This window comes from Pocillopora verrucosa, chromosome 1, assembly GCF_036669915.1.
Source record: "Pocillopora verrucosa isolate sample1 chromosome 1, ASM3666991v2, whole genome shotgun sequence".
NCBI classification, from domain to species: Eukaryota; Metazoa; Cnidaria; class Anthozoa; order Scleractinia; family Pocilloporidae; genus Pocillopora; species Pocillopora verrucosa.
The window spans coordinates 11237121-11263104 of NC_089312.1; the positions used below are offsets into that span (position 1 = coordinate 11237121).

The following is a 25984-nucleotide window of genomic DNA, read 5'->3' on the forward strand; positions in this document are numbered from 1 at the left end:
TTAAGGTTTTTGCATTTATTGTTTTGGAATTCATTAATGGCATTCTCTTTTCATCCTTATAAAGAGATATTACACATTTCTTAAACTAAAATCTGAATCATGAAGTCAGCTTAATTTCAATGAGTTTGAAACTTCATTGTACATAAGAACACTTTACTGGACTATGTTACATTTATTTGCTGTCTTTCTGGTTCATATGATTTCATAACCCTTTAACTTTCAAGATTTCATTGGTAATTCTCTTTACTGTCTACCATACAATTTATGTGATGTTAGGTTGGAGAATTTGGAATTGGATCAACCAATTATCCCCTTATTGATAGTTTTCCTTATTCTCATTACTCATCTGCTTGATATCGTACTGATGGTGTAAGGAGAAATTCTGCCTAGGTCACTAGTGGGACTAAAACAGTTAAAATGGGGGATTTCATTATATTGTAAAGATTAAAATTTTCTTATGCTTTCAAATGTAACAAAAAAAAATGTGGTGAGAATCTGATGTTATGAAACAGTGGAAAACCTGTTGTTGGCAGGTTGTCTTTAATGTTTAAATGCTTATGGAAAATGCTTTTCTTAGAAAGCAAGGATACAGAAGTTTTGAAAGCTGATATAAATAAGCTGTTTGCAAGTAATGAAAAGCAGACTGACCATCATACCTTAATGCTTGACATACTTCACTCAAACATGTCAGTTGTGTGTACTTACCATTGCAGAGGTGTCTTTCATGAAAAATATTTTTTGGTGGGGCTGTTGTTCTTTGTTGATCTTTGTTGCCATAAAAGCTGGTAGAAGCACTGAACTTCAATTTTTATGTACACAAGGCACCCTCCAAGGTGGAAGAGTATAAGACCATAGACTGATATCTACCAGGCAGTTGCACTTACCACAATTATATATTCAAGCAATACTCTACATCTATATAAAACTGATTATATGATGTCTTCAACCCTTTACACCCTAACATCAGCATGCATATTCTCTATACTGTTCTCCATACATTTCCTGATGTACTGGCAAGGAGAATTTGTTGAACAATCAAGAGGTTCTTCAATTGATTATCATTTCCCTTATTCTCATTACCTTAATGCTTGATTTAGGGATGATAGTGAAAGGAGAAATTAGATACTAGTCACTCTCAGGAATTCAAGTGTTACTAACTGTACTCATTTTATATGCTCCTTGCATTTGTTGGCAGCAATAGAATAAAACTTACCATCTCTCTTATTTCTATCTACAAATAGTTAAGATTGTAAGGAGAGAAAACAGATGAACAGAAGACAGTGAACGAGGGAAACTGTAAACTTTACCCTATGGTAGGAGAAACGATCACAGAATACTTAAGAAGGGAAACTTGAATTGTGCGAGCCAATTTCTTCTATTGCCCTTCATGTTTTTGATTAAATAAAATTTAATCAGTTACAGGGTTTGCTTACAAATGTCAGCTGGTAAAAGATACATACTCAAAATAGATGACCATAAGAAAAAGTACACATCTTAAAAAAATCACACTGAAGTGGTGGTGTGATTGATTTGGGATATTTAGAATGACAGAAGCAGGAAAAACACATTGAGCTTTTTCCTATTCATTAGTAAGTTTATTAGATTTCGAATTATACATTCAAACTGGGTGAGATTAAATTTATCCATATCATGCTTTTTTATATTATGGTTTGTTTACGTGAAAATTAAGGTAATTGTTATTGTAGCTTCACAGATGTTTTCATTGCTGTCGCATCTAACATTTATAGAAAAGTGTCATTTAACATAGAATGGTTCTAGAACTTTCTTTCTTTCTCTCCAATACTATTGACTAATTTTGGAGCACTATTAACCCTTTACACCCTAACATACCCTCAGTACATTTCCTTATGTGCTGGCAGGGAGAATTTGTTTAACAATCAAGAGGTTCCTCAGTTTATTATTATTGCCTTTATTCTCATAACCCTAATGTTTAATTCAGGGTGATATTGAGGGATTAAAGGGTTAAAGGAAGCAGATTATTAAACAATTATAACCTTGATTCAAGCAAGTGTTTGAATATGTGAGTAACATTTGATGTTTTCACATGTAACAGGATGATCAAGCTGAAGATGACCTCAAAAAGGAGTGAACTTGACTGTAACAATTAGGTCACTAGTTTTGAAACTTGACCACTTGGTAAATACTCCTTGCCTTGCAGTTTTGATGATTACGGTTTGCTGAGGTAATTGAAATGTCAGTCCCTAAGTAGGAACCATCCACACGACCTGTACAGTCATAAGCTATGAGATAACTTTAGAAAAATGCATCTGTGTCAGTAGAACTATTTTAAGTACAGTGCCACCTAGTGACAAAAATTAATGATTTCCTGTAAGTATGAATGTATGGGAGAAGTTATAGTGGTAAAAACTGACCCCTTTTTGCTAAGATGCATAAGATTTAATGATTGTAATGTATATCTCAGCTTTTAAACTTTCAACTTCGTATTAATTGTAACTGTCTACCATATTTATTTCTTTGTACCTCAAGCCCTCAAAAGTTGAAGCAGGTTTGTCAATTACCTGACCTTCTTTGTTTGGAATTGTGTGATTTATTTATTTGTTATTGATTGATTTATAATTTTGCTGTGTAAGTTGCCACATTGTAACATGTAATACTATTATTTGAATTGCATCAAATGCTCTTGCTCAAGCTTTCATTAATGCATGGTGTTTCTTACCAAAACTCATAGCCAATTAAAGTGGGCTCTGCTATTTTAACTCATGTTTTTACTTTGACCAGCATGAAATTTAAATCAATTGGCATCTGCATAATGCACAAAGCAAAAATATAAATGAATTAGCTTAATAGGTTATAAAATTAAAATAAGAAAGTTGTGCAGACCATATCTTGCCTTTTATCCTTCTCTGGATATTTACTCAAATAACATAGTTGCTATCAGTCTCTCTCACTCTCACTCTCCATTGCCCTTGTGAACTGAATTCCCAGTTTTCTGGGAATTCCTAGGGATTCTCAAAAATTCCCAATTATGCAAATGACCCTTGCAAACTGAATTCCCAGTTTTTTGGGAATTCCTAGGAATTCCTGGAAATTCCTAGGAATTCCTAGGAATTCTCAAAAATTCCCAACTATGCAAATTAACTCTGATTTAAAAAGCTTGGAATTACTGGGAATTTCTGGGAAAGGAAGACTCCAGTTTTGTGAGGACTTGGAATTCCTAGGAATTCCTAGGAATTCTCAGCTATACAAACTACCTATAATTTAAGAAGGGGTGGAATTCTTGGGAATTTCTAGGAATTGAATTTGAGGCAATTTAAATACCCTGAGGTCCACATAAATTCTAAGAAATTCTCAATACCTTGAATGTGAAGGTTTTAAGAGAAAGAGTAATTTCAGAGGCTTACAACTTTGGCTCAATAGAAGATATGCTATACAAAACTTGCCAAGAGTGTGCATACATGTATATGTTTATAACTTAAAGATCATGAAATTTATTAATCAAACTAAGTTTTAGTAAATCTCTACATTAATATTGATTTTCTCATGAACCAGCAGTCAATTATGTTAAATGGAAATTGCCAATTAATCCAATGTACTCATATCAGAGATTTGCTTTCTAACCTCAAAGGACTCTTGGATTCCATGATCATAAAATATTTTATTGTAATGCAAATTAATTTCTCATGTTCACTGATGTGCCAAAAATCATCAAACATTCATTACCTGTTCCTTGGTACACAATAATTAAATTGTTATCTACACTTAAACAACTTTGTCAGTTATGAACATGTTACTTCCCTAACCTACATTACTGGTTGCCTTTGTTAGAAAGCCTTGGAACAGTCAAGCTCAGTTGCCTCAAACACTGTCAGAGACTTTTTGTTGACATTATTTTTAGTAGAAATTTCATGCCTTAGACAAACAAATTCAACACCTAATTAATCTTTCTTTTTTCATGATTGTTGTTGCTGTTTTTTTTCAGTTTTGTGCTCTGTTATCGTGATTAATTGCTGTAATTTGTTTTGCTGTTTTTATTCTTATAAAACATTTTTGTAAGAGTTCCAATACTTGTGGATCATCCACACACTTTGCAAACATTTGGCATACAGACAAGACAGAGGTAGTCAATGTTCCCTTTGAGAAAAAACACCTTTTAAATGACGTCTTCAATTTACTTTATTTGAAACTCTGATCTGAAAATATTTGTCAACAAGACTTGTTAGTTGTGAGAAGTACAAACCAAGTTTCCTTTCATAACTTAATTTCTTAAATGTCTCAATCACTGGATCTCCCAAAAAACATTACATCTTTTTATTTTTGGTGCAAAATACAAGTCCTTCTTTATATACAAATGAAAAGTGCAAGTCACACTTCAATAATAACAGCTCTAAAGTCTACTTTTTGTTCTTCTCTGTCTGTCAGCTATCAACAAAATTGTTTTATACTTCGGACAGTGCATAACTATTTGTGGACCAGAGTTCCAATGCACCTCTATAATCACATATAGTTACTTCTGTCTCTTGTACAAATGTTTCTCCTTTGTAAGATGCACTCTATTCTGTTGTCACCACTGCTTTAAGTTCAGTGGAAACGACTGACTGAGGACTCGAGATGGCGGTGTTGGAACGTGTTGCTGAACGCTTGCTACGGTTAAGCTTTGTAGATTTAGGTACTGGTACACTGGGATCATCTATGTATCTCTTATCCTTTCTAATGTGGTATCCTTCTTTTATATATATGAGGGTAAAGACGATTTGTAGTCGCATTCAAAACTGTGATTGGCTTGTGTTATTTCTCACCTTTGCCATGAACACAACTCAAGTGAGTTTCGAGTCTTTGTTTCCTCGACAACTTTCGGCCACAAATCGTACATTTGTAGTACGATCGATTCTTGTCGATTATTTCTACATAGAGTGAGCTCACATCATTATTTATATCACCAAGGTATCCATCGTCTAGAAGCAGAGAACCGGTCGGAGAAGTCAGAATAAAGTTGTGCGCTTCTCTTAACACTGCAATCGGAAAGCCAGTGGATTCACTTTGCTAGCCAATGACAAGTCCTAAAAGATCCACGTGATCATGCCCGTGATCGAAAACAAAGAAGACTCCATTTGGCGCTCATCTTTGAATGTGCTTTTCATCGGTTGATCCTTTTTCTCAACTGTTTTGCTTAATATAACATTTCTAAAGATAGCTTTTATTGTGGTTCAATGGGTGAACGAGTACAGCGTGAGTGTTGTAAAAGAAAAGAAATTGGCGCCGTGGAGTTAAAAGAAGGGACAACAGTTGACATATTGACTGGTACAAACAAGGGTCGAGTGGCCATCTGTAAAGCTACGATTTTGAAGTTTGTGGTGAGTAAACATTGCGATATTCCTTACGTGATCAAAATCTTATAAAAGAATAGATGTAACGAGTTGAATTAAGCTTACATAACGCTCGGTGCTACTGAAACTAGAATAATTCTGAGAATTGAATCGGTCACTTGCATGCCGCAGTTTCTTAAGCTTATGCTTTACAATGAAATAGATCTATCAGTAAGGTTTCAAGATTCCTTTAGTCACGTTTGGGAACATTCAAGTTTCATAATAGGAACTGTTATTAAACAAACCTTATTACATAAAGAAGCCCTCCATGGTAAAAACAAAATAATGTATTTAGCCCTTTTTTAGTAAAATCTATGGGAGAGATGTACTAACTCCAATATAAAGGTCACTCGATATAACAGAGATTTCTTAATTTGAGAATCCAATGAATGCCCTTTTCCTTATAGCCATCTTAAAGGCCTGGTCTGAGCTTTAAATATATATTTATTCAGTTTAGGTTTATCAGGTAAAATTGAGTCAAGCAAAGAAATTTTCAAAGCTTATTTATTAGGTTAGCCTTTCTAGAACAATCAACTTCACGTACAAATAAGACTAGGTATGTACTGATGTACTAAAAATCAATTTTACTTATCTGTAATTAACCCCTTCATTCCCAAGAGTGCTTGGTTTTCAAATATAATTTAAGATTGTATTTTATGGAAAAGAATCAACAGATTTTATTCATCTAAGCCTTAATTAAGCTTGTAAATAAATTTCATTGAAAACTTGAATTTTTAGCTGGTTTTTTTTTAACTTAAAGTATTAAATTTATGTCATTAGCCTCAAATTTTTGCTTAAAATTCCCAGTAATTCTTAAACATCCCTAAAAATTCCTGAAAATTCCCAGAATTTCATAGGAATATTTGGGAATTTTTAGATTTACAGCTTTTCAGGGAAAGTCATTGGTTCTCTGAGTTGGAATTCCAAGGAATTCCTAGGAATTCCAAGTCCTGTTGGCTATAAACTTGGAATTTCTGGGGAATTTCTGGGAATTTATGGGAATTTATGGGAATTTCTAGGAATTTCTAGGTTTTTCTAACCAGAGTTGTTATGGTTGGGAATTCCTAGGAATTCCTAGGAATTCCCAGTCATTCCCAGTCCAAATTTACCATGAAAATTCACACCTTTATTCCTAGGAATTCCAAAATCCATTTCACAAGGGTGAGCTTCTGGAAAGATGATGACCTTGGTATTTTTTTAAATGAAGAAAGGAAAGCCTACCCTCTTACCACATATAGTTGTTGTGTGCATCATCAGTACATACCTAAACCTAAACTGAATAAATAGAAACTTCAAATTTATTTATTCTCCTTTTGAGGAGTACATCAAAATTTTGAAGTCATGGCAGGTTTGAACTACAGGTTTATAAGAAATCTGAATGTGTGTGTGTGTTTCCAACATATAAAACCGGTAAAAAGGTTGTTTACCTTTTTCATCAGTACACATTGCTTTTTCAAACAATTTACATTCTTTTGAATATTCTAAGATCTCCTAATATCAGTTAATATTCATGTAATTAAAATAGTTACATCAAATCTTGCAAATGTTTGGTATACCTTTCCACTGATTCTACTGACATTTCATCATGCGTAGGGATTGGTATTGGCTATAAAAGTATAGTTAAATTAAATATTTGTGCACAGCCTATGCATCAAATATTTGTAATTAAAGATTGTATCCTTCTTAAAACTAGTTTATCAAAATAATAATGAGTTACCAGGCACAAGTATGGCTTTCACGATGACGGTTTCCAGGTTTGAAAAAAGTCACTGCCTACTAAAATCCTCAGTTCCTTTACCTTGACAGCCCAACCTCATCAAAACATTGGCAACAGGAGTGATTAGCCAATTAACAATACAGACAAGAGAGCCTATTCACACATAAACTCTCCTCTATCCTGTTTGCTTACTATGAACATGACATTTCATACATGGTGTATGTTTCCCTGACTAATTATTTTGCAATGGTGTTTACAAATTTTGGAAATGGTTGGGTTGAAATATAATACAACGACTTGCCAGTAGATATTCAAAGGAAAACTTTTTACATATCAATAAAATTTGTTGTTGTGTTTCATGTTGACATGTTGCAGTAACTCTAACTTCCATTAAATTCAACTATTTGCAAACATGAGAAAATACCATCAAAAACTTTTCAACCCATTTAATATAACCAATAACAAAATCAACTCAACTTTAAAACTAAAGAGAAAACTTGATTGATGTTTGGAATTGATTGCTGTGATGTAAAAATGAAATCTCAAGTTTTCCACAAATGTCTTCATGATCAAATCCTAAGTCTCTCTTGGTCATCAAATTTTAATCATGACATTTTAGCTCTAGTTTGTCTTCTTTTAAAGCAAACTTTTGCAGCGCAAGAAACATATTAGACAAATTTCGTACTTCTTTAGCTAGAGTTGCTAAGATCATGGGCAGTTGGCTTAAAGAAACCTAAATTATAAGTAGTTACAGCAGAGGTTACCGAATAAAATCACAGAAAAAACCTCAAAGACGCCGTGTATTTCCAGCCAGGGGGCAATCATAAAAAATAGCCAAAAGAGGAAAATTTTTTAAGAAATTACAGGTTCAAACACGAGTTGAAAATGACTCTTCCTTTAAATTTTTACGCGAAACAGAGGAGGTTGAAACGTTAGGGAAAAGATGGTGGGGCAAGCAGTCAAACCTGGCAACTTCAAGAGAAGATATGAGTGAAGTCCATACGATTCTGGCGTCTTGATTTACTAATTCGCTGTTATCGCGTGTATACTCTTCAATGGACTGGTGATGTCTAAACTGGAAGTACTTTACCGTCGTTTCTTTCAATTTTTGCTCATTTGTCCAAACCAAAATTATAAGTCATGCTCAAAAGAATATAATTTCAACTGATGCTGACATGGCACACTTCCTCTGAAGAAGAAAAGATTCTCTATCTTCGAAAATTTGCTCTAAACATCAGGAACAACAACGAAGGTCCTTAGGTGCTTGAAGATACCGCTGACTAGCATGCGTTTTATCGCAAGTTGTGAGAACGTCGTCCCCAGGTTCCAGACCTCGCCAATTCTTCCCTTCCCTCCCCAACCCCCGGACTGGTCTCTTTATTCCCTTGAAGAAACTCTTCTACAGCCAGCGCTGAAGAGTGTTGTTACAGTTTTCATTATAATGAGGGATTAGAAAATAAACTAACAAGAGCTCCGCTTTTAGGCTTGGCTAAATCTATATATTACACAAACCCTTGAATAACCAACCTGTCCAACCCTTACGGGGTTGTTCGTAATTCTTTTTACGAGTTTTTAGGTAACCTCCTCACTTATCTGAATATTCTTTATTTTGCAAAGTAGAAAACGGATCAACCGTTTCTCCTAAGTTGCGTCACTTTTAGCGACTTAAACTCCCTGTACTTCTTCTTTTTTCGAATTTCTGTGAAACTCAATACAAAGAACCTATTCTTTAAGGCAGGTGGCATGATTACAAGATAGGAAGACTTACACAAATCCAAGGAACAAATCTTCTCTTTACACAATGCGTTGATTTTGAAGCGCTTCACATCCGTTTTCCGAGCTTGCTTTCTTTTCGAAAATGGTAGATAGAAGGATGTTTTTCTGTAGGTTGTTTATATTATACCATATTTTGGTTGTGGTGCTTTCCTTCCGTAGCCACCGTGAAATTTTTCTCGTACAGATATTTTTTCCTGTTAAAGCCTGCGTTACACACATGAAAGCAGTCTTCGAGCAACAAAAACTGAAGACATGGTTTGATGCTACTCTTGCTTAAAGAACCGAGAAGTTACAATTCATAGATCATAAAAGGCGAATGGCTGTACCAAAACTTTTCTCCGTAACTGCCGGAAACCAGTTACAACTAGTAGCACTCCTGATGAGAGGGAACAGGTTTTGCTGTTATTCCCGACATTCAGGGTGTTACGGAACCCAACGAGAGAATTTTGAATAGCCACAACTTTAAACTGCGAAGATCGCTTTCATATTCACGCAACGTTAAAGTTGCTCAAAAACTTTTTCAGACTTTACTTTGAAACCAGACCTAAGGATCCCGTTACGAAAGAACTGTAGTGTGACCTTCAAGAATGTTCTAGAAGTAGCTGTGTCATGCTGAGTCATCCCCGAATCAATATATAAATAGAATCTACTGTAATGTTACGGAACGTTCTAGATTCTCAACCGTACCTATAAAAGCCGAGCTTATAACTAGATGTAGAGAATAGGCTAGTATAGCCCGACAGATATCAATAAAGTTGTATGCTGCAAAATACAAGACGTCCACACTTCAAGAACAACGAACCGACACTTTATTCTATCCCGTGTAATGACTGTGATGAGGAGTATATCGGACAGACCAAACGTCAGTTTGGTAAACGTTTGAAAGAGCATCAAAAAGCGGTCTTTTTTCGCTAAAAAGAGCACATACGCTTAACCAATCGGAGCACATACGCTTAACCAACCATACAATTGGGCGGGATAAGTCTAAAATTATCACCACTAATCGGCGTTACCACCAGCGCCTTTGTTTGAAAGCCTGGCATATCAACTCCGCCCACGCTCTTTTAGATCGTGATGATGGTGGCTTACCTCCTGACGCCTATTTACACCTCGTCAGAAAAAAAGGGGCTGCTAATTAGAGAGCATATGAAAGGACCTTTTGTTGCAGCGATTAGATCACCCCAGATGAAGGTACCAGACAGGGTTGTCGAAACGTTAGGTCTATGAATTATAACTTCTCGGTTACATTCATTAAATCTTTAAACCAGAGTAGCATCAAACCTTATCTGATTGTCCACCAGGTTGCCGCGTGAACTTTTTACGTGTAATTCTCCTTAGTGTCAAATACAATTCTTATAATGTTTGTTCATCAGAGAATTTATTATTGGATCAACTAATTATCCCTAAATTGATATTTTTCTTTAATCTCATCACTTATTTGGTTGATTTTCTAGTGATATTGTGAGCAGAAATTTTGTCTTGGTCACTCATAGGAGTTAAAGGGTTAATATATTTTAAAAACTGAGGAGTTAATGATTGGCCTACGGGGCGACGTTTTTAAACTGCTGGCCTATCGTTTTCGTGTTGGCGGACAAAAAAAGAGAGCTAGAGGTTTCCCAATCCCATCGTAGTAAAACATACCTGTTGACCAACGAAAAAGATTCGAATACGCTGTTTAGGCGGGCACATATTTATTATAACGGTGAAAACGGAAGAAGAAAATCCTCTACCTCTGTAGATTCTAACCAACCATCAAGACTAAGCAGTTTTATCCCTTCCTACATACGAGCGGTTTTTAAACATTAGTGGTTCAAACCCCACTAACGTGGTGCTACTGATTCGTAAAAAAATTGTCTCGCGCATAGGAAAAATATGTTTGCTCCTGGATAACTCCTCCTGGATAACCAATCCCGTTTTTACACGTAATTTACAGCTCAACATAGATCTAATACGCCTGTTGATACCTCTTCACCCCTCCAGACAAGCTATTCCCTCCTGGAGGGAGTTTAGACTGGTTGATTAGTTCTCCTCCTGGATAACAAATCCCGTTTTTACACGTAATTTACAGCTCAACATAGATGTAATATACCTGTCGATATCTCTTCACCCCTCCAGGCAAGCTTTTCCCTCCTGGATGGAGTTTGGACTGGTTGATTAGTTCTCGTCCTAGATAACCAATCCCGTTTTTACACGTAATTTACCATTCAACAAAGATCTAATATAGTACGATCATCTCATCAGAATTTGATTGCACATCAGAATTGAGAGACGGAAGAGGTCGTTCACTGGCTGCAGGTGAGAAGAGAACAATTTTTTCCTCTTTGAGGTCAAATACATTCGCTTCATAGCGCAGTCAATGAAAACAATTATTCTTTGTAAAAAGCAATATTTTCACCCTAATTCTGCAAAAAAATTGACACAAACTATGCAAAACTGTATGCGGAGCAGAGGCCGTTCTTTTCGAGTAAAATCAACCGACATTGGGATAACTATTAAAAAACACGTTTAATTCAAATATATTCAATGACGTTCCTGCTTGATTTTTGCTCATGAAAAGAGTTTCGGATAAATGTTTAGAAATTGTTCCATTCCTGTCCAATTCTCTATTTGTGTGCCGCCATAAGCCAAAGTTGACTTTTGGCGTTATTAACTGAAAGGACTACTGATAATCTTGAAGATGAACATTGTTACATTATCTAGTCATTTTACCAGGTCACAAATCGGTATTCACGACAAAAACAAAATTTCCTTTGTCATGCAAATTCTGTCCGCTTTCCAAATGAACCCTAAACGTAAAAAAACCCAAAAATGATCCCCAACTTGAACTGCAACTGATATTAATGAAGATTGTAAATGATTCTGAAACTCAAATGATCATTATTTAATTTTTTGTAGGATTCCTAATTGAGTGATAAAGCAATCGATCCGTCGAAACAAATAATTCGATATTCGTTCTAGACTCGGCTATTTTTCGACGGAGTATCGTTTTTTATGGAATGATTCTCGCTGCTCTCTCAAGTTAAGCTGTGTAATAAAGGTTTCGGTTTTTTCGTAATTATGCAGTCTTAAATATATTCATTAGGGTTGTCTGGTCAAAGAGAACGATGAACTGGTGTAGGTTTGTTTTCACCACAAAACCTTTCGACCTACCTGCTCCTTACATCTAACTCTCTAAATTAAGCTTTGTTTGTGATCTGTAAAAGCCACACGCAACCCAGCGAATCGAAACATTACAGATACTATAGTGTATTGGAAAAACCAACTCCGTTAGGAAAGAATATGGGAAACTTCCTAAAACGAATCTCAGCTTTGGTATATTTAGGTGTTCATTTGTAATATTGCTACTTTTATCACTCTTCAGCTTCATTATTCATCAAGTCTTAAAGTTTGTGGACTAAAAGGAGTCTTTGAAATTGACATACCTTTTAAGTTGTACATTTAACTTGCCATTAATTCCAAGTCACTTCCGAAGAATCCTTGTTACGGGGAAATGATCACCGATATCTTTCTAGTTACAATTCATCGAAGTCAGTGAACTGCTCTTTGACCCTCCTTTACCGCCATATTCTTAATCTTCGAAAATACTTAAGTAAGAGTAAGAGTTGAATTGGTTCTAATTCGTATATTGTTCATTTTCCATGGCTATGATGAAGGCATAGTGCTTAAGTTCAAGGTCTAGCCCAACCATGAAGTTTTTACATTAAAAGTTTGGTTTCTTTAATCAAACAAGCAAGCAAATACCTCTCAAAAGACAAAAACACCAATTTTTTAAAATTGTCTCCAACCTTTGTTGTGTGATTTTCTTATTTATCTGTAAGGAGCAGAACGACGTTAGACCTTAAGTGAAACGAAGAGCTTTACTAATCTTTTCTACCATGTCTAAGGGTCTAAACTTTTTGGTTAGGTGATACTCCCTGGTATCCTGGTTTATCATAATCTAAGAGATTCAGGGAGCCAGTATTACAAGGTTTGTCAAATAGCCGAATAGTTTTTTGTTAAAGTTAAGTGTCCCTCTGCCGGTATCGTCATTCTCATAGTTCGATGTTTTCTTATTTTCAGCGTCGAAAGTTTAATGGACAAAAGTTTACTTGATGGTCATACATTTAATTGTTCATATTTTAATAACAATTAAAGAGTGCGATTCTGCTTTCAGACCTTTATCTACCGTTTTCTTTCTTAAACGTTTCGAAGAAAAACAAAAATACAAGTCGTAAGTTAACTCTTACTTTAGAAAATGGATTAACATTGTCTCTAAAGAAATGTTCTAATGATTAACGTTTGAGGTTGCTTACTTTTAATCAAGAGACAAACAAACAAACAACCGAACAAAGGCCCGTTGGTAGCTGCAACCTTGAAATGTAGTGTTTATTGCTTTAAAATCCGATCCTCCCTAGAGGGGGAAATATCTCAAAGATCCTCTATTATTGTTCAAAATCGATAGAACAATTTTAAAAGTGTGTCCCTTAACATTAACATCTAGATGAGTTAACTGCGTATCTCAGAGTAAAATTGTCCAAGTAAAATGTTAGCCTATTATTTATTTCATTTGAAGCAAAAACAGTTATAATTGGAATGTTATGTATTCATTAAAACATTTCCTTTATCGCCCCACGTTAAAAACGTTGAAACGTTTCGGTCCCGTTCTATGGCCACTTTCAAAAACAATTATGCAACATTTTTTCCCCCGTAGATTGTACTTCAAAAAGCAGAATGATGCATCTCCCTTCCGTACTTCTCGTTTTTGTGTTATACACATTTAAAGAAACATGTGAGGCTACCGTTACCGAGTATTCTGAGCTGGGAAGAGTGATAGATCTTCGAAAGGTCAACTTACTGGCCAACTTCAATGAGCAAGAGAACAGGATCTTTGAGGAGCTCCCCCCGAAATGTTTCATAAAGAAACCTTTGAAATCTTCAAGCAGCTACCTCGATTATTATGCAAGTACCAAGCAATTTTATAAATCACTTGCCACCCAGTCAAGCTTAAGCGCCTCTTTACAGTCCTCCTACTCGTTGGGTTTTACGGTATCAGTAGCAACAGACATCCAAACTTCAGAGAGTACTGAAGTAAGTGGCATGTCTTTAGACAAGCAGGCGCCAACGGAAAAGATCCACGTCGATAAAGAATGTCTAGTAAATGCTGACATCTCCACCTTAAAAGGAACATTTCTAAAAGACTTCGAGGACTTGCCCGTAAACATCAAAAATCCCTGGAAACAAAACTCATGGAGAGAGTATAGTAATTTTCTTAAAAAATACGGCTCTCATGCCATAACGTCGGTGGTGCGCGGATCAAGATTTCAGCAGATGGTATTCGCAGAGAGCTCTAAAGCTTACACTGAAAGAGATTTCCAAGTAAAAGCTTGCCTTTCGGCAGCAGGACCTACCCAGGTTGGAGAGGTTGGCATTTCTGCATGTTCAAACATAAGCCAAAGTGAGATATCCAAAGTGAGCACGATGAGCATAAGCAAGAAACGCTTTGTCAAAGGTGGAAAAAGGGAAACAAACAGCGAGCTGGCAAACGGAGCGACGTCGGCTGAATTGCTTGGCCAACTCATGAATGAAGCAGACGAATTTCCCGCGTCTGTTCAGCACACCTTTATGGCGATCTGGACCATCCTAGTAAGCCGATTTAAACAGGGATCTCCTAACAATATCCGAGCTACAAACCTTGAGTACTACTATCTTGGTTTCTTGAATTATGGTTGTCCCTTCATAAGTAACGATGGACTTGCCATACAAAAATTTGACCATACCAGAGGCTCCAGTGAGAAGTATCCAGAATTCGAGTGTACCCTGGCAAAAGAGGGCTGCCACAAAAGCGATGACTGCCATTACAGACCCATTTGGTGCTCCTGTCGTGGTCCAACATGTGTCCATTACAAGAGAGTGAAAGAGGGTGCAGGTGACTCTAAGTTAACTGCATATCCAAACACATATGAAGATTGGGGATGGCATGGTTGCGATTGGAAAGTTGCAGGATCTTATTGCGACTGCTATAATGACAATCGGGATCAGCGGAAAACTGTGTGGGCCCTGCCAAACAGAGATGCCGCTACACATAAAGCATCGACCAAAACCGCTGCAAAAAAGGCAGAAGATTAATGTCTCCAAAGCACACTGCCGGAAAATAGAAATGAAAGACGAAAGAAACTTTAAATTTTGACCCACTTACGTAATTATTGAAATTTGGCACGCTTAAACTATGCATTAGTCTCATTTTGTCTGAATAAAGGATGTAATGTGTACGTCACCACATTTGATAGCACCCACACCCTGTTAGTGTAGAGATTGTATTATTGTATTGAAAAGCTATTTTCCTGAGAATGAGAGAGAAAGACAGAAATAACTACTCTTAAAATGTAGTATCGATTAAGGTTGATCTAAAGGGCATTGACTGAAATCTCATCCAGGTTTGCGTAATTGAATGTTTCACAAAAGAGGCCATAAAAGCAAAATAAGTAAAAAATTGAACAATCGCTAAAATGATTTGTCGTCTCCTCTGATACGCTCGAGCCTAAGCAAGATCCAGATAGATTTTCCCTCCTTTATTAAGATCCTTTCAACCTGGAAAATGGCTGAAAGCCATTTCCGAGTTGATGCTCTGCATTGTCTGCATGTTTATGACAAATGACCGGTGTGAGGATAGTTTCGTGTAGATCAGCCGACTTCAACATGTTTTAAATGACATGCTAGTATAACAGTGTATCTTCAGAGGACTTCAGATCGCTCAAATTCCCATGGAAGAAGGTACAGCACTCGGAATCTGGATGACATGCACACGATTTGAGGTATATGGTTGTAGTTACGTCGAGTAGTCCTCCATGAAGGTTGATCAATTTTTTTTCAAAAGTTGACTACCAGAGGCGAGATTTCTCTTCGGGATATTGTCATAAGATAACATTCTTTCAAAGCCTGGCACGTTTCATTTGTCTGAAACGTTTGTTGTTGAGAGCATTAGATGTAGACATCGCCAAATTATGCAATATCTGATTTTTGAGCTTCGTTCGCGAATTGCCCCCATGGAAAGTAGAGGCAGGCCCGCAGAGATTTTTTACACATTTAAAAATAGGCAGTCAGGGACTGCATGTGGCTACCTTGGATGGAAATAATTGAGTAAAACTCTTCGTTTTGATAGGCTGGCCTTAAAATCATGTGGTGGAAATTAGCTTTGGTCACTAGCTTTGTATTCATCGAAATTCACTTGATGTTTTACTTGAAAATAGAAAATGTTTAGAAATGTAAGGCAAAAGGTAAAGTTTTTTTTTCTTTAGCTTGAAGCGACTAGGAGTACTTCTACCCGTTGTCATAAAGCTCTCTAGAACCTCTAATTTCATTGGATCTTGTTAACACGAAGTTCTATCGTTTCAGGGCTAGGGTCCATTGTTACTATCGTTTTTAGATCATTTTCTCAGCCAATCCTGTGAGACGTTGCGTATAGCTTTGTGGCAACTCATTTCCACTCCCCGTGGATGAGATGCAAGTTTACTGCAGGGTTATTCCCCAGTATTAAATATGCTGGTATGCATTTATTACATTAGGGGGAGAGAGACACCACCACCACCACCACCACCACCACCACCACCACCATCATTGCATGTTTCAGAAAGAAGATTATCAACGTCTAACTCATTTGACTGTTTTACATAAGGTTTCCCACACATATCATACCATGCTGCCCAGTCTGCAAGTGTGACGTTTTCTAAGCTTGATGTTCGCATAGTATATCTCTTTATTAACCCATTGGTATAGATGTCTTCACAGTCATCTTCCAAATCTTTAATGTCATCTAATGGCTTTAGAAGCTCTACTCTTTCCTCAGGAGGTGAGGTATTTATTAATATTACTTGTCTAGAAGCTTTTCTCATTGGAAGTTGTAAAACAATATAAACAGCTTCTTGTGCAATGATTTCAACATCATTCACAAATTTACTGCCTATATCTCTGACTTGCTGATTTATACTACAGTTTCCTTTCCTTGTTTCAGCACAAGCCTGTCGTAAAAGTTCACTCATTCCTTTTTGAGCCTTTGATATGTAACTCACTATGTAAACAGCACATGCATACACATCTAAGACATACTGGATGTCCATATTAACTCTCCATGCATTAAGACAAGCAGGATTGTAATTATTAATACGTAATACTTTTAGTGATGACCTTACAGCTAGTAAATAGCTTTCTTCAATGATATTAAGATCTAGAAGTAACTGACCAAAGGAAATATTTGTATCTTGATCATCCTTTATGTCACTGAGATGCTTCTTGATTGATTTCCATCTGTCTTTGTGCATTTTTACTTCATTTTGAGGCATATCAGAGTCTAGAGGTAGTAATATCTGAGTCTGTCTCAGGCTGTGGATAATTAAATCGGCATTCACTTTTTGTATTCTTTTGACAACTGTTAACTAAATTCAGTAGTTCAAGATTATCTATAGGCTTTTGATAAGTAATTATTTTATCAATAAATGATGTCACTTTTGTATCACTATCTTTACCAAATTCAGGTGCATCTTCAAGCCATATCAACATGTGTATATTAGGTGAACCTCATTGTTGATATTCCACTCTATAAAACCAGTCAGAAATCTTCCCCAGTGGTGCAGTATCAGTCAAGAGGAAGTTATTTAGAAATTTACATGCTTGGTAGTCAAAATGTCTGGCACAGTTAACAGGGTCACTTTGTATTAATCTACACTTATCCTCCCATTTGAGATTCTCTAGTTCCTCATTTTGTTGTGATCAATCAGTTGTCCTAGAATTCTAAGTAAGTGAACCCATAGTGTTTCTGCTGAAGAGATACTACAAAATAGTGAGGCAGGACCTAACTGTCTTATCATAGCAAACAAGTCTTTCTTGGCCTTTTCAAAGTATGGTGGTGAACCTCTTAAAGCTCTTAGAAATTTAAATCCTTCATCATGATGAATTAAACCTTCTAAAGTTCCTTGTTGTTTCAATCTTCCTGCATTGAGAGATCTGCTGTTTCCCTTACATTTTCTGAGAGCAATCCGTGATTTTCCCAAAATAATTTTCATTTGTAACTTTGTAGTTTTATAGAATATATTCTCGACACACATAGCTGCTCTTCTATCTGATCTTCTGAGCTCAGATTTACAGATATCACTATAGTGAACCTTAATCATACGGTGCTCATTTTCAGGTCTTTTCTGGCCGAGAAATATTCCAGGATATGCTAATTCTTCTGAATGCTTATCTCTGAATATACTTAATGGTCTATTTCCCTCAGCTGGTGCAACATTGAGAATATTTTGATGCTCATTATCTTCTAAAAAGTCAGTCGCTGTTAGCATAGTATCAGTAACACCTGCAGGAACCTCTACTTCATCTTCACTCCATTCATCTTCATCATCTAAATTATGAGAAGCTACATTGTTGCAGTTTTGTTCATCAGTTACATATTGCTGGTGACATGCACTTTCACTGCTTTCAGTTTCTAAAATTTCTCCATTAAAATCAATAATCCAGTCTGCATTCAATGCAACACCTTCATCCTTGTAAAGGTCACTATTACTTGTCAGCCAATGTGCAGCTTGAACAACTTTATGTGGTCTTACATTTAAAGACATTGCAGAGCTCTTGTATTGCAATTTTCTTTTCAAATTCACTTTAACTGTACCAGTCTCACTTGGTAACCATGGTAACATACTCACAGTATTCACTACATCAGTAGGTACATTGACCACATTACCATGTATTTTTAGCTGCTTCCCTCTGGGAGCTTGCATTAATTTTTGAAAAGCAATTCTAGGTGCTAGCAATCCACACTCTAATTCATTTAAATCAAAAAATTTTGGCTTATTTGGAAACACCATGCCATTAGCTACAGCACAAGATGGAACTCTGTTTTTACTTAGGTGCTTATAGCACGTTGTGCATACCCATTCAATGTCATCAACACTTAATTTATTACAGAGGTATTTCTCAACATCAGGATTGGACTGCCTTAGCTTATCAGCATGAAGTACACTATATTTATACCATAACTGATCACAGCAGGTACAAATGTACAGTGGTCCTTGAGACACTATTTCATGAAACTTGCAAATCAACAATTCAATATTTTCATGTGCACCACACATGTCTCTGTATTTTTTCATATAGGCATTATTTTTAGCCTTTTCCTTATCATGTTTTCCTTACTTGAATTCCTTTCAGAAAATTCTGAACATGTTGAGATGTAGTGAATCTCACCTATGTGTGCTATATATATGGATCTTTGATCATTTGTGGTATTTACTGCTTCCACCAAACTCATATCTCTAAAATTTTCACTTGACTCTATGATGTGGATCCTTAAATTTAGTGCATCAGCTACAGCTTGTATAATAATGGGATCAGCCCATGTTCCTTCCAAAGACATATAAGATATATACCGCAACCATGGTGTATCTACTATGCTTTCTATAAATCGTTCAGGATTGTCTCTAAGATACTGAACACCAGCTGCTCTAACTTCATGGTGATGACTTGAATCACCATATAACTGATGAGATACTGATCTAAAGAAGCAGTCACCCCCTCCACCAACATCAAGTGGTCTTAACTGATACCTAAGTAATCTATAATTCAACAGAGAATTAGATCCTCCATCGCATATTGTTCTGTTATTTGATACAGGACCTGGATTTGATTCAATATCTCCAGACAGTAAAATGTGTTTATATGACACATTGTATGTAACAGTAGATCTCTTACTTGTTAAAAAATATTTACTGAAGAAACTGTCTTGCTTCTGAATATACCTGATATTCCACTGTTTATATTTTGCTGCAATGCTATGTAAATCAGAAGAAACTGGAACTGCGTTTTTCAGCATTTTTTGGTTCTTCTTTCTTAGTTTTCTGCACCTCAATTTACGTATCACTTTCCTTAAAGATACCCTGGATGGCTCCCGATCTCTTATTCTACAACCTGATTTTTGCAAATGTAGTCCAGAACGACAATCCTTTTGCTTGCTTTTACAAAACATATGTACGCGACTTACACATTCATCGCTATTGATTACATCACAGTTGGTAATCATGTATTCATAACTAGGCACAGTTTTCGTTAAATATGCATGGAAGCATTTCACACTGTCAAAAAGAGTTTTCGTGTCTCGAAAGACATCTCGTGTTTCCCAAAGGAAATTGGTTGTGTCTCGAAAGACATCTCGTGTTTCCCGAAGGAAATTAGTCGTGTCTCGAAAGACATATTGCGTTTGCCGAAGGAAATTATTTGTGTCTCGAAAGATATTTTGTGTTTCCCGAAGGAAATTCAACGTTCCCCATAGGAACTTTTTTGACACTTCAAGATGGAGAGCCAAACGATTTACATAACGCCACTGACGGAGTTGAACTGCACAAGTCATTCGATCATCATGGCAGCCAAACAAACACTTCGATTCAGTGATCGTCTTCTCGCTATAAAATTTCCAAAGAACGTCAAAAAACCTGGAAAAATCCTTACGAACTAACACTTCGCAGATTCTTGGAAATCTGTGCCTGGTTATTGATGAAAAATAGTAAGAAATCATTGTAAATAACATAGATGCTCACTCACCCTTGATAAATCGGGGTTCCGCGTTGAAGCACAAGCACATGGAAAAGACACTTGGACCAATAAGGGGCCGACAACCAACCATCGATGCTCTGATTGGCCACGAAGACTATCCGAGAATTAGGCACTCACGGACACACTCTGATTGGCAACGAAAACTACCACAACGCACTCTGATTGGCTACGTAAACTATCAGAAGATCAGGGCTACACGAACGGATATCGAAAAGGGTTACGGACGGACTTACTTACACAGATCGTAACATTAGTGGCTACGCTTCTTCGAGGCAGGTAGCCACAAAAACTAGAATATTATAACAGCTAGGTGGGTAGTTTCAGTTCCAGAATCGGTGTACTTTTGGAGAAATTCAGATAAACGTTTTCCCTGTTTTACCCGACAACAAAAATGACCGAAACTGCACCGAGATAAATAATCTATTGGTGTGTTCACATTCACTCCCAGGGAAAATTGAATGAGTCAAAGTGAAGACAAGTGATGTTACTATGTATGGTAGAAGTGCCAATTTGTAATGTTGTATTCAGCTTGAGATAGAGAAATAAACATTTCACTCTTTTTTTGCGACGTTTTTGTATGAAAATGAGGCCCCAGGCCTCAAACAAGCAGCCGTTGTTACCATGGCAACAAGAATGCTGCAACCTTTAAAAAGGGCATTTTTGTGCATCCCCCCTGAGTGCCTAACTGTATGCAAATTTTGAAGGGGGGTTGAAATTTTCATTTCCCAAGATGTTTGATTCTTACAGAGACTTGTTCTTAAGAGAGCGTCTCTGTAAGAGCGGTCCGGTCGATTTTGCTTGAGACACGGATTTTGCTCATTTCTTGTGTGTTGAAAGACATTCATGTACCTATACTAAAACCAAAATCCGTTTCATTGGATCTCTTTATTTTTCAGAGTTTTACGGAAATTAAATTTCACTCGACCGAAGGCTTGTCCTGACACTTTTCAAGACTTTAATTTAAGACAAGTTTGGTGGACAATTTACAAAAAACTACGGAACTCAGCAAAAAGCAAATAGCCCAGCCATGTATATTAACTCTATCTTATCTATCGAGGTGACTTTTGTGCACATCATGTTTCAATCAAGGAATCAGGAAGAGTTGAATGACACCGTATCGGTTCGCTTAAGTCACGCACGCGAAAACCGATCAAATTCAAGGTAAATTTTTGAAAAAGTGAGGCGTTCTTAACTGATCCAACTAACATAGCTAGGAAGTAGGTGCCATAGAAAAGGTACCTACAGAAAAAAACTTTGCGGCCCGACCTTAACGAAAACTTTATAACTCCGTGAACTTACCTAATTTTCGGCAATCTCCAAGTTTGGCCGCCATTTTGAGGGACTTGTCAACATGAGGCGTAGCAGATATAAACCAAGCAGGTAGATCTAAGACCGTCAGAAATACATACGGAAGCAATTCAAATGAACTTTACTTTCAATTTAAGCGGCAAAATTAGAAATTGTTCGTTAAACTTACCGTTCTTACATCCCCATGCGACCATTTCTTCCAAAAATTCACGCTTTGTTTACCTCATAAACGTGACCGCTGACCAGCCGCTGAGTGAAAACAGTAAAGCGCGGGGTGGGGTGGTTGGCGGGCTTATCGTCATAAGATATTCGGATGTATGTTTAAAAAGCTTTAGCACTCCCAGTCTAAACAGTGAAGGCATGCTTCGTGGTACAGACAACTTTCATTTTACTCTTATAACTTTCTCCTTTAAATTAGAACTGGTATTAATTAATAGAGTTATCAATATATTTTTAACCGTGGTATCCATATGATATTTTTGCTTATCATCAGTGGTATGGTACCTTCATCTGGGGTGATCTAATCGCTGCAACAAGAGGTCTTTTCATATGCTCACTAATTAGCAGCCCCTTTTTTTCTGACGAGGTGTAAATAGGCGTCAGGAGGTAAGCCGCCATCATCACGATCTAAAAGAGCGTGGGCGGAGTTGATATGCCAGGCTTTCAAACAAAGGCGCTGGTGGTAACGCCGATTAGGGGTGATAATTTTAGACTTATGCAGCCCAATTGTATGGTTGGTTAAGCGTATGTGCTCCGATCAAGCTAATTTCCTTTTTAGCAAAAGAAGACCGCTTTTTGATGCTCTTTCAAACGTTTACCAAACTGACGTTTGGTCTGTCCGATATACTCCTCATCACAGTCATTACACGGGATAGAATAAATAGTGTCGGTTCGTTGTTCTTGAAGTGTGGACGTCTTGTATTCTGCAGCATACAACTTTATTGATATCTGTCGGGCTATACTAGCCACTAAACTATTCTCTACATCTAGTTATAAGCTCGGCTTTTATAGGTACGGTTGAGAATCTAGAACGTTCCGTAACATTACAGCAGATTCTATTTATATATTGATTCGGGGATGACTCAGCATGACACAGCTACTTCTAGAACATTCTTGAAGGTCACACTACAGTTCTTTCGTAACGGGATCCTTAGGTTTGGTTTCAAAGTAAAGTCTGAAAAAGTTTTTGAGCAACTTTAACGTTGCGTGAATATGAAAGCGATCTTCGCAGTTTAAAGTTGTGGCTATTCAAAATTCTCTCGTTGGGTTCCGTAACACCCTGAATGTCGGGAATAACAGCAAAACCTGTTCCCTCTCATCAGGAGTGCTACTAGTTTTAACTGGTTTTCGGCAGTTACGGAGAAAAGTTTTGGTACAGCCATTCGCCTTTTAGGGTCTATGAATTGTAACTTCTCGGTTCTTTAAACAAGAGTAGCATCAAACCAGTCTTCAGTTTTTGTTGCTCGAAAACCGCTTTCATGTGTGTAACGCAGGCTTTAACAGGAAAAAATATCTGTACGAGAAAAATTTCACGGTGGCTACGGAAGGAAAGCACCACAACCAAAATATGGTATAATATAAACAACCTACAGAAAAATATACTTCTATCTACCATTTTGGAAAGAAAGCAAGCTCGGAAAACGGATGTGAAGCGCTTCAAAACCAACGCATTGTGTAAAGAGAAGATTTGTTCCTTGGATTTGTGTAAGTCTTCCTATCTTGTAATCATGCCACCTGCCTTAAAGAATAGGTTCTTTGTAATGAGTTTCACAGAAATTCGAAAAAAGAAGAAGTACAGGGAGTTTAAGTCGCTAAAAGTGACGCAACTTAGGAGAAACGGTTGATCCGTTTTCTGCTTTGCAAAATAAAGAATATTCAGATAAGTGAGGAGGTTACCTAAAAACTCGTAAAAAGAATTACGAACAACCCCGTAAGGGTTGGACAGGTTGGTTATTCAAGGGTTTGTGTAATATATAGATTTAGCCAAGCCTAAAAGCGGAGCTCTTGTTAGTTTATTTTCTAATCCCTCATTATAATGAAAACTGTAATAACACTCTTCAGCGCTGGCTGTAGAAGAGTTTCTTCCAGGGAATAAAGAGACCCGTCCGGGGTTGGGGAGGGAAGGGAAGAATTGGCGAGGTCTGGAACCTGGGGACGACGTTCTCACAACTTGCGATAAAACGCATGCTAGTCAGCGGTATCTTCAAGCACCTAAGGACCTTCGTTGTTGTTCCTGATGTTTAGAGCAAATTTTCGAAGATAGAGAATCTTTTCTTCTTTAGAGGAAGTGTGCCATGTCAGCATCAGTTGAAATTATATTCTTTTGAGCATGACTTATAATTTTGGTTTGGGAAAATGAGCAAAAATTGAAAGAAAGGACGGCAAAGTACTTCCAGTTTAGACATCACCAGTCCATTGAAGAGTATACACGTGATAACAGTGAATTAGTAAATCAAGACGCCAGAATCGTATGGGCTTCACTCATATCTTCTCTTGAAGTTGCCAGGTTTGACTGCTTTCCCCACCATCTTTTCCCTAACGTTTCAACCTCCTCTGTTTCGCGTAAAAATTAAAAAGAAAAGTCATTTTCAATTCGTGTTTGAACCTGTAATTTCTTAAAAATTTTTCCTCTTTTGGCTATTTTTTATGATTGCCCCCTTGCTGGAAATACACGGCGTCTTTTTGAGGTTTTTTCTGTGATGTTATTCGGTAACCTCTGCTGTAACTACTAATAATGTAGGTTTCTTTAAGCCAACTGCGTATGATCTTAGCAACTCTAGCTAATGAAGTACGAAATTTGTCTAATATGTTTCTTGCGCTGCAAAAGTTTGCTTTAAAAGAAGACAAGCTAGAGCTAAAATGTCATGATTAAAACTTGATGACCAAGAGAGACTTAGGATTTGATCATGAAGACATTTGTGGAAAACTTGAGATTTCATTTTTACATCACAGCAATCAATTCCAAACATCAATCAAGTTTTCTCTTAAGTTTTAAAGTTGAGTTGATTTTGTTATTGGTTATATTAAATGTTAATGTTTCTCCTCTTCATCATGGACAAACTGTTTGTTCGACTCTTCAGCTATCGGTTCAACAAAGCTTGATATCAGGTCTCTTTCCCAGTTCCCAGCGTTTTCTTCTGTTGGCGGTTCAATGTCAACGTTTTGCGAGAACGACTGATCGACTCTCAACTGTTGAGCAAGAAGCGACAGTAGAATGTCGTCTTCATCTTCGTAGTCATCTTCTTCTTCGTCTGTCACAGGAAAGCCAGTGGTTTTGAAACACTTTATAAGTGTCGATGGTGCTGTTTCAGACCATGCCTTGGCTATCCAGTTGATAACGTCTAGTAAAGTTATTTCTTAAAGAGTTCAGAAACACTTTCAGCCCTTTCGATCTTGCGTAAAAGCGATCGTAGTATATGTTTCTTGTATCGTGCCTTAAAGGCACGGAGAATCCCTCGATCAAGTGACTATTAATGGGATGTTGTCTCTGCTGGAAGAAACTTTAAGGTTACGTTCGAGAGCTGACAGTCGCCAATTTAAGTTACTGGTAATTGCTCAAGCTTTATGTTTTTAAAACAACGAGGTTTCTGCGCCTTTCCGATAACCAACGGCCTGAGCTTTTCACCAGTGGCACTACATGCAAGCATAGTTGTAACTCTCTCTGTAAAATTTCATTGACGGCGAATTTTTTTAGCAGGGCTGGTTTCATTGCTTTAGCGTCGTGGTACAAAATTAAAATTTCATTCAGCTGATTCGTGCGTTTTACAGTGAATTGACACTAACTGGAAACTGAAATGGCTTCCTGCGAAATAGAGCAACAGCATGCGTTCTTTACCTTCTTAGTGAAAGGAAATTTTGCCCTTTACATTGTAAACAAGAGATCGCACGTTTCCTCGTAAACTTAAGGATACATATCTTTAATAATCCTGCTCGACTCGGGTAATTTCCTCTACTTCTGAAAACGCAACTGATATTTGTCTAAATTTTACTCAGCCCATACAATTACTTATAAAAATTCACTCCTTCCATTCTTACCTTCCACTTTATTTTCTGAGGTCATTAGCTCGCAGCCTCTTAGTTGATTACTATTTTTTTCTCTTTGTTGTCTTCTTGTATATGGCGCCTATTAACGATTTTTACCCCAAACCAGCACAAAAAGGAAAGATAATAAAACTAAGTGTCTAAAGAAGAAAGTTTGAGTGGTAATTGCAAACTGACAAGAGAAGTTGAGAGGAGAAGCAGGCCGCGACGAACGCTGGCTATA

At 36.9% G+C, this 25984-nt stretch overlaps 3 protein-coding genes across 4 annotated transcripts; 1 reads left to right on the forward strand and 2 right to left on the reverse strand.

Annotated features, from left to right (window-relative positions):
* Positions 1-11070: 11070 nt before the first annotated feature.
* LOC136283070 (DELTA-thalatoxin-Avl2a-like) lies at positions 11071-15348 on the forward strand. 2 transcript variants are annotated; one of them, XM_066171262.1, is made up of 2 exons: positions 11071-11133; positions 13529-15348. In XM_066171262.1, exon 2 carries the CDS (start codon positions 13549-13551, stop codon positions 14941-14943), a length of 1395 nt encoding a protein of 464 aa, XP_066027359.1. In that variant the 5' UTR covers positions 11071-11133; positions 13529-13548; the 3' UTR covers positions 14944-15348. The 2 variants fall into 2 exon arrangements, with proteins under 2 accessions (XP_066027359.1, XP_066027361.1); XM_066171264.1 differs by lacking the exon at positions 11071-11133 and adding an exon at positions 12749-12805.
* A 2210-nt stretch (positions 15349-17558) lies between these two features.
* Positions 17559-18671, reverse strand: LOC136280103 (uncharacterized). Its single transcript, XM_066164761.1, has one exon. It carries the CDS (start codon positions 18669-18671, stop codon positions 17559-17561), a length of 1113 nt encoding a protein of 370 aa, XP_066020858.1.
* A 281-nt stretch (positions 18672-18952) lies between these two features.
* LOC136281618 (OTU domain-containing protein DDB_G0284757-like) lies at positions 18953-21914 on the reverse strand. Its single transcript, XM_066168295.1, has 3 exons — positions 21890-21914; positions 21712-21798; positions 18953-19770 (listed from the first exon to the last, which is right to left on the reverse strand). The coding sequence occupies exons 1-3, from the start codon at positions 21912-21914 to the stop codon at positions 18953-18955; spliced, it is 930 nt and encodes a 309-aa protein (XP_066024392.1).
* Between the last annotated feature and the right edge of the window lie 4070 nt (positions 21915-25984).